Source organism: Impatiens glandulifera, chromosome 6, assembly GCF_907164915.1.
Source record: "Impatiens glandulifera chromosome 6, dImpGla2.1, whole genome shotgun sequence".
Classification (NCBI taxonomy): Eukaryota; Viridiplantae; Streptophyta; class Magnoliopsida; order Ericales; family Balsaminaceae; genus Impatiens; species Impatiens glandulifera.
The window spans coordinates 11,561,456-11,578,926 of record NC_061867.1 but is presented as its reverse complement, the minus strand read 5'-3'; the positions used below and the strand labels follow the sequence as shown (position 1 = coordinate 11,578,926).

General features: G+C 29.1%; 2 protein-coding genes across 3 annotated transcripts; one reads left to right on the top strand and one right to left on the bottom strand.

The window, feature by feature from the left end:
* The first annotated feature begins 229 nt into the window (after window positions 1–229).
* On the top strand, window positions 230–5,586 carry LOC124942680 (WD-40 repeat-containing protein MSI4-like). The gene is made up of 15 exons (XM_047483226.1): window positions 230–562; window positions 1,001–1,064; window positions 1,143–1,229; window positions 1,330–1,392; window positions 1,736–1,801; window positions 1,915–1,989; window positions 2,080–2,155; window positions 2,828–3,011; window positions 3,224–3,305; window positions 3,740–3,813; window positions 4,453–4,564; window positions 4,659–4,733; window positions 4,884–4,957; window positions 5,044–5,143; window positions 5,248–5,586. Exons 1-15 carry the CDS (start codon window positions 336–338, stop codon window positions 5,353–5,355), a joined length of 1,467 nt encoding a protein of 488 aa, XP_047339182.1. The 5' UTR covers window positions 230–335; the 3' UTR covers window positions 5,356–5,586.
* A 114-nt stretch (window positions 5,587–5,700) lies between these two features.
* Window positions 5,701–9,156, bottom strand: LOC124942681 (beta-galactosidase-like). 2 transcript variants are annotated; one of them, XM_047483227.1, is made up of 16 exons: window positions 8,869–9,156; window positions 8,690–8,802; window positions 8,538–8,604; window positions 8,345–8,437; window positions 8,134–8,277; window positions 7,976–8,064; window positions 7,799–7,904; window positions 7,626–7,713; window positions 7,429–7,547; window positions 7,188–7,349; window positions 6,860–7,038; window positions 6,562–6,781; window positions 6,373–6,483; window positions 6,194–6,304; window positions 5,925–6,130; window positions 5,701–5,842 (listed from the first exon to the last, which is right to left on the bottom strand). In XM_047483227.1, exons 1-16 carry the CDS (start codon window positions 9,139–9,141, stop codon window positions 5,734–5,736), a joined length of 2,190 nt encoding a protein of 729 aa, XP_047339183.1. In that variant the 5' UTR covers window positions 9,142–9,156; the 3' UTR covers window positions 5,701–5,733. The 2 variants fall into 2 exon arrangements, with proteins under 2 accessions (XP_047339183.1, XP_047339184.1); XM_047483228.1 differs by lacking the exon at window positions 5,701–5,842 and having other exon boundaries at window positions 5,921–6,130; window positions 6,860–7,040; window positions 7,184–7,349; window positions 7,976–8,060; window positions 8,130–8,277.
* Window positions 9,157–17,471: the final 8,315 nt, after the last annotated feature.

Below are 17,471 nucleotides of genomic sequence, written 5' to 3'. Positions count from 1 at the left end.
ATTTAAGTATCTAAAAGATTGTAGAAGATTTTAATTGTAACGTTTAAATTTGTAGGCATTTGAAAATTCAATTAATTTTTTAAATTAAAAAATTAATTTGAAACAAACTTAACCTAATTTCAAAAAAAAACAAAAACCGGGATTTGAAAAATTTGAACACAAGAGCGTGATCTACATCTTCTTAAAAAAGTGCGTGTAAAGGTGTCTGAAAATTCCGCATTAACTCCACTCGGGCGAGTTGTATACTGCACATAAACTCGTGACTGGTAGGTCCACAGTAGGAGTGATTCCAACCAAGGGTTTGAGGGTTTAACGAGAGCTCGAGAGAAATTCCAATGGAGCCATCGCCGCAGCAGCCGAAGAAGAGAGGAAGACCAAGGAAGGACAAAATCAAGGAAGAGAGAGATAAAGAAGAAGCTACAGAGAGAATGAAGGAGCGGACTCCTAAGAAACATCCACCTGCCGCCGCTGACGATAAGTACGAACAGTGGAAGACTCTTGTTCCGGTTATCTATGACTGGTTTGCAAGTCATAACCTTGTCTGGCCTTCTCTTTCCTGCCGGTAACAAAAAATCTCTCCTTTTCGTGTTTATCTGACGCATATTCAATACCCTTTAACGTTAACCGTGTCTTTCTCAGATTTCTTTTACAATTTTGTGTCTTTAACTTGTGTTTTGTTTCTTGAAGTGCGAAAAAGTGGGTCTGATTTTTACATGCATAAACTTTTCAGATGATTTGTATGGGTTTAGAGAAAACTAAACCCTAGCTTAAAATTTAGGGTTCGATCTTTGATTTGCTTATAAAACACATTCATAATCAAGCTCTAATATTTTTATTGCGGAAAACTTGGTCTGATTATTGCATGCATAAACTTTCAGATGATTTGTATGGATTTAGAGCAAACAAAACCCTAGCTTAACATTTAGGGTTCTCAAACTGTAGTAGCTTGTTCGATCTATGGTTTTCTTATAACGCTGGCTTGAAAATTGTCATTGAACAGATGGGGTTCGCAGTTTGAACAAGGGAACTTTAGAAACCGGCAGCGACTCTACCTTTCTGAACAGGTGAGTAACTTTTCATAGTTAAGGTTGTTAGATTTCTTTAATTAATATGTAGCTATGTCCTAACTTTCTATTTTACAGACTGATGGAACTGTTCCAAATACACTTGTCATAGCTAATTGTGAAGTTGTTAAAACAAGGGTAGCAGCTGCTGAGCACATAGCGCAGGTATGTGCAAATCATTTGATTTGTTTTGCTAGTGAAGTTTTCAGAAACTCTGCTATGGTGGTTATTGTTTCCTCTAACTATTGTTGGTGGGTTTTTACAGTTCAATGAAGATTCACGCTCGCCTTTTGTAAAGAAGTTCAAAACCATTATACACCCAGGAGAGGTATGATTTACATCCACAGAAGATCCTGGAATAAATGTTCTTGTTAAGATCTGTACATTCACCCAATAAACATAAAATTACACTAGCATATCGAATGAAGAGTAAAAAAGGTTATTTTCATTTTTTCATCCAATAAAATATGAAATGTGGTAACAAGCTGCACCAAAGGTTTTAACAGATTAGTACGATATCTTCCAGTCACGTTAAAGGTTTTGACCCCATAATCAGTTTCAAACTAGTTCAGTATCCCTACTTGTTTTCATGTTTGCTGGTGTGAGATATAACTGTTAACCTGATGTAGCCAGTTTTGTATTGTTTCTGCTGACATTTAGTGTTCTTGCAGGTTAATAGGATCAGAGAGCTTCCGCAGTATAATAACATAGTTGCTACACACACTGATTGTCCTGAGGTAAGCAAATGAAGATGTTATTTTTTGTAGGATAGAGGGATCTGGCTTCCTTTCTGTTGTATTAATTTTGCAAAAAGCTCATTGGTCTTTGATTTAAAACTTTTTTTTATCAGGTTCTCATTTGGGATGTGGAAGCCCAACCTAACCGTCATGCTGTACTAGGTGCTTCTGACTCTAAGCCAGATCTGGTGTGTGGTTTAATCTTTCTAAATTTTTGTATGATTTGTGTGCATCTTAGTTCTATATATCTAATGCTGTTTGAAATTGTATTGCTGTAGATACTAACTGGACATCAGGACAATGCTGAATTTGCTCTTGCTATGTGTCCAACAGAGCCTTATGTGCTTTCTGGAGGTTTGCAATCCCTATCATAGTTTTCAACATTTTGGAATTCTAAATGGTTTTCTTGGAGATATGTTAGACTCTTCCAAAACATGAACACTTTTTTACTGATGCATTTCCATCTTGAGAGTTATACATAAATATGCATTTTTTTAATTAAAAAAAAATCTACTTCACAAATATGCTTTTAATGACCAATTTGTTTCTGATTTTGCAAAGTTAAAGAGATTTATTTAAAAATGGGTCCACATTAGAGATAGATATTTATGCATTTTCAAAAAAATGTTTTGTGCATGTAAGGGTTATATGACGTATATACCAATATACATGTTGCTGACTTTAAGTATATGATTTGTTTACTAGTCTAATTTGAATTTTACTCTCTCTATCTCATTGTCTCATTTTATGAGATCTTTAATTTTTAAAAAGCAAGTTCTAAATTATTTGATTGTCAAATTGTTTACATTTAACATTACAAATTTTAATTACTTTTCAATAAAAATATATTTATCCCGTCATCCTATAAGTTCTTTTAATTATTGCATGTTAGATAAAATAAATTCTAGAAAATGAGTGTTAGATGTCAGTCTGGTTTCTAGTGTTGCATGTGTTGCTCCCTTTTCTTGTTTTAAACTTCTCTCAAGGAGTTTTTAACAGCTTATTGATGAGAATATCTTGTTACAGGAAAGGATAAAACTGTTATTTTGTGGAGTATTCATGATCATATATCAGCATCAACCTCCAATGGATCCTCGAACTCTCTATCTGCTGGATCAATTCTGAAAACGACTGATCCTTCAGTTGGACCACGTGGGATATTTCAAGGACATACCGACACTGTTGAAGATGTTCAGTTCTGTCCATCAAGGTAGCTGATAATCCATTTTTTCTTTCTCTTTCTGTTTTTGGGTGAAAGAAGTGGGGGTGAAAGAGTGAGTTTAGTTGAAGGACATATAGTACAAGTCTTTTCTTCGAGAAAAATAAACAGTTTGGTTTTTAGTATGTTAGTTTCCTTGCTTCATATAGTTTTGATCCTTTTTTTTAACATGGTCTTCTGTCTGCCTTTTTGGTATGATGAAGTGCACAAGAGTTCTGCAGTGTTGGTGATGACTCTTGTCTGATATTATGGGATGCACGAGTTGGCTCTAGCCCTGTTGTCAAGGTTAGATTTTATTATGATCAACTATCTATAGCTTTCATTGTTTAATGCATATGGATGTATGCACATTAAAACACTTGGCATCTGGGAATTTGTTTTCATCCTGCTGAGATAGGTACCTTTTTGTTGGGATGTCATGTATTAGAATTTCTCTTTCTTGCTTATAATACTCGCATAATGATTTGAACCATTAGAATTGTGGTTTAGTTCTAGAGTTGACATTTCTTCTTCCTTTTTCTAATTTTTTTACCAGCCAAATATGCTACTTGAATTTTGAAATTTTTGAAATTTGTATTAATAGTGTTTCCTCGAATGCGACTTCTTACCGGCAGTTTCTATACCAAATCTTGAACAATTAACCTGATTCAACTATCAAGCCCTGCTGAATTTGATGTTTATTTAGCTTCTGTATTATTCATGTTTTTATTTTTTTGTAGGTTGAACAAGCACATAATGCAGATCTTCACTGCGTTGACTGGAATCCTCATGATGATAACTTTATTTTGACGGGGTATATTCTTACTTCTCTCTTGCTGGACATGAACACTCTCCCCATTCCATCAATATTTGATTCAATGATAAGACATGTACATTTTTTTTGTAGTTCTGATTAAATAAAAACACATCTTCTTAGAGAGTTCTCTTTCATGTCTTTTTAGCTTGTAGTTAAAAAAGACATAAAACAGTCTTCTTCATGCTATTTTGGCATTAATGGTTGACTAAAACAGGAATAGAAAAAACAAATTGACAAGGAAAATGATGAAATCTCTGTTTAGATCCTATCATGTATATCTTCTTCCTTGATATGAGTAATGAATCTAGGTACTCTTCTGGTTCCTATTACTATACTGTATTTTTTGTGACACAGGATGTGGAATATATTTTTTATTTGGAAATAGTTGAATCAGTTGGAAAGTAGCTAGATTTTATTTAGAATCAGTTTTGTGTAAATATTATCTATTAACGTGAAAGTAGAAGCAATCACATAATACTCTTTACTGTGCCAAATAGGCTATAAAATGGGTATCTTATCAGCCTGTGAGATTCAAGCCTACTATATGCTTATGACCTTAATCATTAAATATTTTGCTTAATTTTCCCTGATACTGACCATATTTGGACGTCATGTACCCATATTACATCATTTTAGGTCTGCAGATCATTCTGTTCGCATGTTTGATCGTCGTAATCTTATGTCTAATGGAGTAGGAAGTCCTATTCATAAGTTTGAAGGGCACAAAGCTCCAGTTTTATGTGTTCAGGTATTAGCTGACGCATACATATCATGTTTGATTCCTTATGAAAATTCTATTCTGTATAATCTAAAGATTTTTTTATTTTATTTTCTTTTTTTAGTGGTCTCCAAACAAACCAACAGTTTTTGGCAGTTCTGCGGAGGACGGTCTCTTGAATATATGGGACTATGAAAAGGTATGGAGAATGATTCTATCTTTATATTGGTATTCCTCTGTTAGCTGATCTTTCAAATTGTAGGATCATGCTTAGAATTTGCAAACTTGTGTTCCATATATGTTATTGACCTTTCAAACTGTACACCATTTATTTAAATTTTTGTTGCAGGTTGATAAGACTAAAGAAGGGCCAAGGGCTCCAAATGCTCCTCCAGGACTGTTTTTTCAGCATGCAGGCCACAGGTCATCATTTGATTTTCTTTAAATTTCAGCAATTCCAAAATTGCCGAATATTCATTCTGCTTTAACTGTGCAAGTTGTGTGTGTAGGGACAAAGTTGTTGACTTCCACTGGAATTCAGCTGATCCGTGGACAATTGTCAGTGTTTCCGATGATTGCGATACATCTGGTGGTGGTGGAACTCTCCAGGTAATATATTAAGGCCTTCTTTGATGAAAGGTTATTTGTATTTATCCCATTACCACTGATTAATACTATGATTGTTTTCTTAAAAACTTGTAATGCACTGACAGATATGGCGCATGAGCGATTTAATCTACCGACCTGAAGATGAAGTTCTGGATGAGCTAGAGAAGTTTAAAGCACATGTGGTCGAATGCTCTGCTGCTCCAAAGTCTTGAACAATGCCCCGATGAAAGGATAATTTACTGAGACAGTTGTTTTTGATTTAGCGTTATTTACTGTTGGTTGGTAAATACTTTGTAGCAGGATGGATGGATGATGAGGTATTTTCTCTGTTTCTGGTTTTTGTTTCTTCGTTGAATGACTTGTAGACTGTTTGTTTCCATGTAGCTTTTGTAGCTACATTTTTTCAAATCAACATTTCCTAAATTATCTTTAAGTTTTCGCATGTTTGTCGATTTAGATTGGGGTCATAAAATTACAATTACATTTAGTAAAAAAAGACCCTATATTTATTTTATAATTTCCCCTTTAGTAATGCAAACTATACAATATGCTTTTTTTAACAAATAAAAAACATTTTTAATTCAGATCTTTCATAGTTGCCTTTTCACTAAAGAAATCCTTGATGGGTCACCTCCCATTTCTTCAAACACAACCAGTAGGTTTCCAGTTGGCTTCAGCCACGATCTCGGAACATGATACCTGAAAACCGTAATTCGTTACTTAGGTTTTCATAAATCTTTCGAAAATAGGAAAAGAAAATGCAAGTGACTTGTTTTCTCACCATTTTTGAGAGGGTTGTCCACAATCGCTTAAGCACTTGTTTTCGTTATATAGTCCTGCATAGTTACAGTTACCACAGTTCCCTTTCGCGATATAACCTGGCCAATGTCGTCCAATACTCTTTCCATTTACCCATATTTCACCTTTTCCCATCGTGCTCATATCCAAGGCTAATGGATCGTTTCCTGTTGGTTCATTGAATATGGTCTGAAAAAATTGAACAAATTATCAGTTTGTCTCGCTATAGCATAAATAAAACATCATGATTACCTTGTACCACGTCAAGGGTTGTTTTACCGCCACCAAAGATCCTTGTATCCATTCCACAGAAGACGAACCGGCGAGAGTGTGGATACTTAAAGACTCGCCTTTTAATCCAACCTTCACATGTAAAAGATCAAATTTAGTATTCTTCAAATAAATACTAAGATCTAAAAAAAATGCAATACCTTGTAAGACCATTTTTGTTTTGTCAAGTCTCTTGTCCCTTCATTAAGACCATTTAGTGTCACCGGCCCAAGAACCCCAGTCTTGTACCACTCAAAATGCGTGCCAACATTCTAAAAAAAAGTCGTGTTATGTTATTAGAGTATAAAACGCGACGATCTTTAATGTCACGACTTAAATTGTAAACTTACGGCAAGGCCAACAGATACACTAAGTAAAGAAATCTTATTGACGCCGGCCACCAACTTTATGCCTTGACTAAAACTCAATCTCGTATCGGTCAATGATCCATAGACAGTACCCGATAATCTTCCATTAACAAACACATGTAAAACATGTCCAGCCGACATAATGTTAAGAAACGGATATTGTCCATTCTTTAGGAAACCTTCATCGGACTTGATATAGACACTGAAAAATGAATTAATTATAAAGAAAAATACAAGAAAATTCATTGAATATCATATGAAAAATAATGTTAATACTTACTTCGACGTGTACCACAAATAATCAGATGAATCTCGAGTAATGTCTACTTGTTCCAGCAAACCAGCGTTCGTAAATGTGTCAGAGTCGTCAGCAGATACGGTTTGTTCAATGTAAGATTGCCACGGAAATGATCCGCTACTAACAGGAATCATTTTCGCATGTCTTCGCAAGCCATAAACCTAAAATAATACCCAAAAAAATGTATTAAATGTTTAGTGTGATCTCTTAAAAAATAAACTATATTCACTTGAACTATTCTAATGAGTTATTTTATACTTAGACTAAAACAATAAACAAATCTTTTTTTTATTGTAATATCTAATAGTACCTTTGCGGTGTTGAAAACCTCTGTCTTGCAATCGGGAAGAATGCTAACTGACCATGCAGGTAAGTTGTATTGCTTATTCCAAAATGTAACGGTTGCTGAATTCTCGGAATCATAATTTGCGAGAAATGCAGCACAATATCTCTTTGACTGAAAAACGTGAACCTGAAAATACGAAAAATATTCTCACATTAGTTGGAGGATTCGATCCCTATTTGGCGCGTTTCCCCTTTAAAAAATATACCTCCAAATTCTTCCCAGGCCAGCTAACAGTGGGATATGCTGAAAGCAAAGCTGGCTCAGCTTGCTTTATAGCTTTATGCATATTTCTCAAATGACTCCATTTCGGTTCCCTAATAAGTCCTAAGAAAAATAAAATAAAATAACCCATAAGCTTATAATCAATTTTTTTGTGTAATTTTAAAGATATATTTTCGATACCATATTCATCGATTGGTGCATCGTAGTCGTAACTAGTAGCAACAAAAAGGCCAGAACCAGTTCGCCCAAAATTTGTTCCCCCATGAAACTGTTACCATTTAGAACACAATTAAAATCATATATTATAACTCAAACTAAAATGATTTTGTCACACCATATATATTGTTACACACCATATAATAGTTCATGAACGACCCATTGTTCTGAATAAACCTTGCAACCGAAAAAGCCAAATCTTCGACAGGTCTATATGGAACCGCACCTCCAAAAGCAGTGTACCTGATTTAAAAAAAATAAAAATTATGTTGGCGTGGAAGTTAAGTCGGTTAATTCGCGAGTGACTGACATACCATCCGGTCCAATTTTCAGTGAACATTTTTGGTTTGTAGTTCTTGTTCGGTTTGAAGTTTTCGCAGTAAAAACCGTTGCACGTGTCTATCTGCAAAATGACCGAAATTATTATTTTTCAAATAAGTATATATATTAAAAAAATGTTTGTTACACTTACAATAGGGTCAGGGGCAGTTTCTTGCTTGCACATAACCCATGGAACTCCAGTGTTCAAACCAACTGCCATTTCCGAAAACCATTTAGTGTAAGCTTTTCCCGGAGCCCCGATATCCCATTCAACCGGGCCATATTCGTTCTCAATCTGTCATTTCAATTATTTACGTGTCAAATCAGTTTTTTCTATTAAATCTTTTAAAATTATTCAAAACCTGCGACAGGATTATCGGGCCTCCTTGTGATGCAAACAGATTTTCCGACTTCATCATGTCCACGATTTTCGTCGTGAATTTCTCCATCGCCGCCTTTTTGTTTTACAAAAATAAATAAATAAAAGTTTTTTCAGTAAATTGGTGTGAGCAAATTAGGAACATTCCACTAAGAAATATATAAAAAATAACTAACTTTGAAAGGTCCATTATCTGTTCTAAATTCAATCCCTTGAACATATTTCAACCAAACAGGGAATCCCCTGTTTCAATAACAAACAAATAAAAATTCAATACTTATAATTGAATTAATAAATGAACAAAATAAATTAATTAAAAAATCATTACCCAAAATTCCATTCAGCACAAATAAAAGGACCAATTCGAATATGAACATAAAGTCCAGCTTGATGAATCAATTTGATGAACTTAACCAAATCATATCTTTCCTCAAAATAATACTGCAAAATTTCAAAAACCCATTTTCAATTCCATACTAAATTTTCAAAAAAACCCAAAAATCTTACATTTCCTTGTGAAGGTTCATGTCCATTCCAAAAGACATAAGTTTGAATAACATCTAATCCACCATCTTTAGCTTTCTTTATAAGATCAGGCCACATCTGGGGAGTGCTTCTTGGATAATGAATAGAACCAGAAATGAGAATTCTTCTTTGGCCATTGATGATGAGGGATTTGCCATCATAGATTACAGAAGCTGAGGAAGAAGAGATGAAAAGGATCCATAATAGTGGTATGATGATGAATATCAATGGCAATATGTTGCTGTTTTTTCTCATTTTTTTAAGAGAAAAATGGTGTTTTTTGATTATTGTAGTAAAGAGAGAAATGGAGGAATATTTTTATAGTCTCAAGAAAGAAGCAATTGGAGAGAGATAATTTATGGGAGAGATCATCTTCTTAACCTTAAATAGAATCTGATTAGAATAGTGGGTCCTACCAAAATTGCTGACATGGAATGTTATGATTCCTACTTGTCTAATAAGTTTTTTATGTTTTTAAAAATAATTTTCCTAATACAATTTTATTTTAGATCATAAAAAGATTGATTTTGATTTATTTCCATTCAGGTTATTATCTCAAAGATCTATGAATATTAAAGTGTACATCAGATCTTGTTTGATCTTGGATTTTATTTGTGTTATGGGTAAAAAATCTGTCTGATTTAACTTTTCTTCTAAATTTATTGACTATTCTACTTTAGATAAAAATATTAAATAAAGAATATTTGAGTTGATAAAATGATTAATGAGATAGTTAAAGTGAAAATTTGGAAAATATTGACTTTTAGGAAAAAAAATGTAAAAAACAAATAATATCAAGTGTTTTTCTTGTTAGATTTTTTTTTTTATATCGGTTTCTTCAAGAAAGATTCTATTATACTTTAATTTTATTTATTTATTTATGAGTAATAGATTATGTAAAATTATTAAGTACTAAAAATATTCTGATTTAGCCATTCATAAGTTACTATGGTGTTTATTAAGAACTATAGTCTATAAGCATGAGTTTGATAATCAATAAATGTGAATTGAAATGGATGGGTTAATTATAAAAATGTAATGTCTACAAACCAGTTCATTTGAAAATCAAAAATGATTTTGGACTCAATATCCAAATGTCCAGTAACTTACTCTTTTGAACCAATGTATTTTATAATTTTCAATTACACTATAATTCTAAATTATAATTTTAATATATATATATATATATTTTTTATATTTTTAAATAAAATATCTTACTATTTTATATTTTCCATAATTAAATTAACATGTTAAACCAATATTTATTTTTAAAAATTTAAATTTAAAATATTATATTATCTTTTTTCTCTAATTTATTAAGTTAGCATGTTAAACCAATATTTGTTTTTGAATTTAGAAAGTTATTATATCAAACTAATATTTATTTATTTTTTATGAAAATCAAACACTATATAGAACTTTTACATTTGAGTTATTTTAATATGTTGTGTGAAATTAATATCTTAATAGTATAGATAATATATATTTAAATTATTTTTTTAAAATTATTTTTTCAAACACAAAAATTAAATTAATTTTTAAATTTTTAAATATAAAAAATAAGAACTAAATTGTAATTCAAACCAATTTTAACATAATTTTTAGTTTGGACTAATTTACCATATTTAATTAAAACAAAATATATTTAATAATCTTTTTTTATATTGTGATCTAAAAAAATATCATTTTTTACTTTATCACATATTTTGTATTAGATAAAAATAAAATCTTTTTCTGATCAATGTGATTATGATGATAATTATGATAAAATACTAGTATATAAGAATAATATAATTGAACATTTTTTCAATTCATATGTTCATATTAACTAGTATTTAGTTGAATTTAATTTTAATATATGTAGTTCAAAATACAATACTTTCTATGTCATCATAACATTAATATTCTAAATAATATATAGTTGTTCAAAATACACTATCTATATTATCATAATTTTAATTTCTAAATAAGTGAATTATTCAATAGAAAATGTTATTAAAAAAATGATAGCATGCATCATAAGCTAGCCGAAAGAATTGAATTTTACCCAATTTTAAAATTTAAACAGTATTTTAAACTTATTATTAAGTTCAAGGTCTAGTTTGTGCTTTTTACCTACCGTTGAAAGTTGAGTATGACTTGGTGATATCATATAGTTGTTTTGAACTAATCTGTTTTTTTTTCATATATACATTTTATTTTTAAAATTATTATTAAAATTATGAAAATTAATTAATTTGGAAATAATTTTGAATTTTTTATATTAATTTAATTGTTAATAAATATATAAAATTAAAATTTAATACAAAGTGACTCAAAAGTGGTGGCAGATTTATATCAAATCAGAAATCCAATTATATTTATTTGCTTTTATGCACGTTGATGCATTTCTGATTTATATTAAATAATAATATTTATTTATTTTAAACTAAAAATATTAATTGTGATTAAATTCTGATATTTATTAATTAGAAAATAAAAATATTACTCACTTAAAAAAAAATGATCCTTATATAATACAAAAATAAGTCATTAATATGTTATTTTATATATAGATTCATTAATCTTGGTTTTTTTAATCTTTCATTTCTTTAATTTTTTGTTTTGTTTTTGAAGATGTACATCTATAAAAAATATAAGTTTAGTTTAAAGACAATTAAACTAAATATGAAATAAAAAATTAAAATTAGTGAAAATCAAAAGATTAATTAGTACAATGATTTTCAAAAGGAGTAATGGGCTTTCTAACCTACTCAGATTTTCCAAAACTAATCTCATAAAATATAATAATAATAATAATAATAATAATAATAATGTAAATAATGAGTATTGATTGAATACGATCATTAGAAATAGGTTAATTATTTTTAGTTAAATAGTCAACCAAAATATATTTCTTAATCTGATTTACACCTTTTTTATTTCAATAAATTTTGCTCAAAACTATTATTAGGGGATGCTAAGTTGATTAAGGAAATTATTATATATATATATATATATATATATATATGAAGAATAATTTTAAGCATCTTATTAATGCTACATTAGAACTAAATATTCTCTAAGATTTTGGATAAGATATCCTATGTGGAGACTGATTTATTTTTTTAATTTTGAGTTATATTATATTATTATTTAAAATGATTAACCAATAAATTAGGAACTTAAACATTAAGAATGTTCTTTAATATATTAAAAAGGACCAAATTGTCAAATTTGGGTTCCTTATAGTGATTTCGGCATTTTATTTTCAACCTTACAATTTGTGACTCTTTATTGTTAAAGTTATATAAAATGAGGCTTTGTCTTAACGATTTGTAAAATACTATATAGATAATAAGTTAACGTTGTTTGAAATCGTTAAGACAAAATCTCGTTTTGTATAATTTTAATAATAAGGAGCTCTAAATTGTGAGATTTGGAATAAGATGTTCGAAATTTCAATTAGTCCCCAAGAAGGAGTTTCGATTCGATAATTTAATCATTAAAAATATTATATTTCGATTAAAAACATCTTAAGTTAAAGTGATGTATTATAACTACTCATACAAAATTTCAGGTTAGGTTAGATTTTCACTGTAATACACTAAAATAGACTTAAATGAAAACTCGGTTATAAATTGTGTTAAGTTTCTAACTAAAGTCTATATATATACTAGTATTTTATGTAGAAAACAAATAATGCAATGTATCAATAATACTTAATAATATGGATCATCTTGAAGTTGACCTTTAAGGTTTATTCAATAATAGATTTGAAGATTTTTCTATATATAAATGTAAACGTGGAGACTTTAGCCATATAATTATCCACCATGCTAACAAATTTTATAATATTTTCTTTGAAATAATTCCAAAATAATATATCATCCATAGCCTACCCAATAAGTACCAATTATTCTAGGACTAGAAGTCTAGAATATAATATTTTGACCTAATTATAATGCATGTAGCAGCCTTAATTTGTTTTTATATTTCTTTAATACCTTATTGATTAATTAAATTATAAAATTGGTCAGATTATTAGTCATCCAGTCAAATTACGTGTCATTTTTAATGACAATAACATTAGTCCAAAACAAGAGTAATTAAGTAATTCAGAAAAGGACTTTTGCCATAGATAATTTGTGTGACACATTATTTAATTAATGAAATAATACTTATGCTTATCAATAACCTATTACTTATCAATTAGGATACACATAAAAAAATATCAATTGGAAGCTCTTGTTATATATCTTGGAGTTGGAATTTTGCTTTAGCATGTTTAATGTAACAAAATTTATTGACCATGCACACTCAAATTTTATATTTTATTTTTATTGAAATTATCGAAGAATTAAACGATGAGGTCATAATGGTAATTTTTTTTAATGATTTACTAATTTTATTAGAAAATTTTAGTAAAAATGAAAGCAGATATTTAGTTTTACTACACATGAAATAAATATCTCAAGTATTAATAAGAGGTTACAAGTTACAATTTATAAAAGAGAATTTAAAAAAAAATAAATCTATATAACTATGGTGTCTCGGGTTGTATAATTTAAGTGACTTAGTTGACATCAATTAGACAATTTTGTAACTTTAGTGACTTAGATGACTTATTCATGAAAATAATTCAATAGTTGAAAGTATTCTAGACATTCTTAAATTGTAATAAGTGAAATTCTATATGTACTAATATCATTTCAGATTTCTACTTTACCTCTTCTAGCTCTCGAATCATTTTGTGATTATTTAAAACCATAGTAGATACAACTATACAAGAGATCGAGAGACCAAAAAGATGTTCTAGAATTCAGTTCTTCAAAATATAGGGATGTCGATTTTCGTGATATTGAGAATTTGACAACTCAATCCTTGGTCGTAAGCCTTGCAAATCAAAATTGAATGGGTGTCTTAATATGATTTTAGTGAACCACACGATTTTCCACCAATTGACTAGGGCTCCTCTAATCTCGTTCTATAAATTACTTATGTTAATCTCGTAAGAATAGATTGTTGTGTGTACACAATTTTATAAGATAAGATTAGAAAGAATAATCCAAATAGGCAATATATATCCAAATACTCAAAGTTGATTGATGGGAAAGGGATCCACGAGGACAAGATATATGCTTAGTTCATTGCTTTGTTTGGATGAGAACAAATAAAAGGGTTCTTTCCTTATAAACAAATTAAATTGAGAAACATTTTTTTAACTATCTAACTTTATTCCCAAAATTAATAATAATGCTATATTTCTTTATATTGTCTACTAGGAAAAAAATAACAAGATGAGGATACCACCTCTCCTTTGTGGGTCCACATTTGTTAAGCCTTTTTTCTTGCTCAATTGCTTTTTCATGTTATATTTATTGAATGTGTAACTGTTTTATGTTGACATGTTGTAATATAACTAAGATTTAATTATTTAAAATCGAGGAATGATTATGTTTTTACATTATCAAAATTGATTCTTTAGTATCTACTTGTGACCTTTTGTTATACACAAAAGTATTGATAGCAAAGTTGGACTAATCCAAAGGTCTATGATCTATCTAAGTTAAGATTTGGCGGGTAATTAAGGGTTAAAAGTGTTATTTAAAAGGTTCGAAGTTCTATAGTTAAATCTTCACCAAAAACGTCTTAATTTAAATTATGACTCTCGAGATTGTATACTCTGAGAATAAACCCAACATGAAAAAATAAGAATTTGTGAATTTTACTCCTATATGTTTGTTAAATGTTGATTGCTATATGGATGAGAACGCCACATAATAAATAGTTAAAGAAGGATAGGGCACTTTCAAATGCTTGAAAATAATAATAATAATAATAATAAAGTGTTCAAATTAAAATAGAAATCCCAATTCATGCCTTTCGTGGGCCTTGAGATTTGTTGGAATATGGACCCCATATTCAGAGTTTTAAACCGCCCCCAACTGTTTAGAGTTTTGACACGACACTTTTGAAAAAAATAATAATAATTCAGTTGTAAACCCATTACCATTCTTATCCTTTACATTCATTTTATTTTTTAAATAAAAATTTCATATATATATATATTTAAAAGATTAGTTCAATTGATATTTGGGACCTCTTTTTTTAACTTCACCACTTGTACATATGGTTAAATGTATGTAAAATTAGATTTTGTCTTACTGATTTTAAACGTTATTAACCATTATATAGGTTCTATTTATAAGTAAATAAAATATTAGTATCATTAATTTAACTATTAAATTTTAGCGAATTAAGGGTTTTGATTATCGATTCTCTTAAATTCGGTAGTTAAAATCGTTAAATTCGGTAGTTATCGAATTAAGGATTGTTGACATGAATCTTTTATTTATTAATTTATAAATATAACGTAGATAATAAGTTAACGGAATTTGAAAGAAGATGCCTAAATTCTCAGTTGACACTATCAAAACTTCGTTCGTTATAATTTTAATAATAAAGAGCTACAAATTGTAAGATTTAAAAGAAATTGTCCAAAATTTCAATTGACACTAACAAGAACATATGTATGTTCAAATGATGTCTAAAATTTAAAAGTAAAATATAATTTTAGTTTATTATTAAAATTATATAAATAATATTAATAATATAATATGTCGATTAATCTTACATCATAACTTTTGAATTTACTCTATATTTTGAAATTTAAATAACTAGTTGTTATAAATTGTGTGAAGTATTATATATATTTGGCTATCTATTGGTTCAATTCTCTTGATTTTTATTTGTTAAATCTAATAAATAATTTTTTTTGTAAGAAGAAAAGGACATTAATAAAGACATGTTTGATATGCTCAATCTATTGTTATTCTATTACTAATGTTTTTGACCATATACGATGGAACTTGAGAACTGCCTAACTAATTTAAATTACATTTGAAGGATGAGACATTAATCATTTGACTTAAACTTGTATAATTAACTAATATTAGGTCCAACTAATTAATTATTTTGAGGGCTACCTCCTTTTTAATTTCCTTAAACCATTTAATTAACTAATTATTTTGTTTGTAATGCAGACTATTTTGAAGTTTTAAATATATGATAATCAATTTGAAGAAACATATATATTCAATGTACCACAAATAAAACATGATATGCCTAACTAAAGTCATTATATATAACATATGTTTAGCCAAATGCAAGTACCACAATAATATTGAAAGTGACCAAGGAAATAATCACAGCCTAAATTCAAATGCAGATTGAATTAGGTTTCGGGTTTTGAAATTTTATCATTTTGTTATTTCTTTTTATGTGATACATTATTTCAACAATTCACGGTATTTCACTATTACAAACAAAATTCCGAAATCATAATATGTCACAAGAACATGAATAGTGGGTTGTCTCAGTCGTAACTGTTTTTAATATATTGTGGTTATCATATATAATTTGTTTGAATGTTTTTTTCTTTTTCAATTTCTCAGATTTGTCGATGACTTTCTTAATTCAGTCAATCCGCGTTAGTAAATTTATCGAACTTTGTGTCTTGAACATGTCTCTTCTATACAAAAAAAACTTATTTTTGAGGGGTTTGCGATTAAGTCCATCATTTTTTTTTACTCTAAATGACTAATGTAAGGTTCACATAAACATTTGTCATCTCGCCACCAAAGTCACATACCTATTTTTAAGTGATATTTTTTACCTTTAAGAGAAGAAAAAATAAGAAACCATTTTACTACTTAATAATGATCAACTAACAACTTCAAACAAAACACAAAAGATTTCAAGTTTTCACATTGATGGATTGTTGGTACATTTGTCAAACTTATTGTAATAAGACTTGATTGCAATATCACCTTCCTAACTAACCTTACCTTAAATGGAACCACCCATATGTTTGACAAGCAACACTTGCTTCATTTGCAGGTAAAATAAGTTGTCAAAACCATATAACTATATTTTGATTTGTTCCTTATTTAATTAATTATCATCATCCATATTTCTTTTCGAAAGTCTAGACGTGGATGGTGCTTTTATATCCCTATAGTGGGACTATTCTTCATGTTTGTGTTGTTAATTGGTGACACAAGAGCATTCGATTTCACTCTCAATTCTTTTTAATGGACATAACATATTATTATTATTTGGATTACAATTCATATTCTTTAAAATTATTGACGTAAGTGGTAAGAACTTGTGCCTAATTAATTAAATGTTATTAATAATCTTTCTAAATTAAAAAAAAATGATTTAAAAATAAATACTATAAAATAAGTTATTGCCTAAACAACAAAAGATGGTATATAGTATTTTAAGTTGACATTTCAAGATTTGCATTCGATCTATATCATGGGGCCATGTTGTTATTGGATCACTTAAGAAATGACACTTTCATTTCATTTCACTTTCCTTGTCTTAAAAGATAGATCATTTTAATTTCTTATTGAGCCTTTAGTTTGGATGACTATGCCACATATATACCTAATAAGTTAAAAAGAAAAATTGTGAATAAAAAATCATTAAGAGAAGGCAATAATTAAAATAAAGATGTAAATTAAATACTTTATAAATATGTGATAACTATATAGCCGAAACGATGTAAATTTCAAATAATAGACTATTTTAGTGGC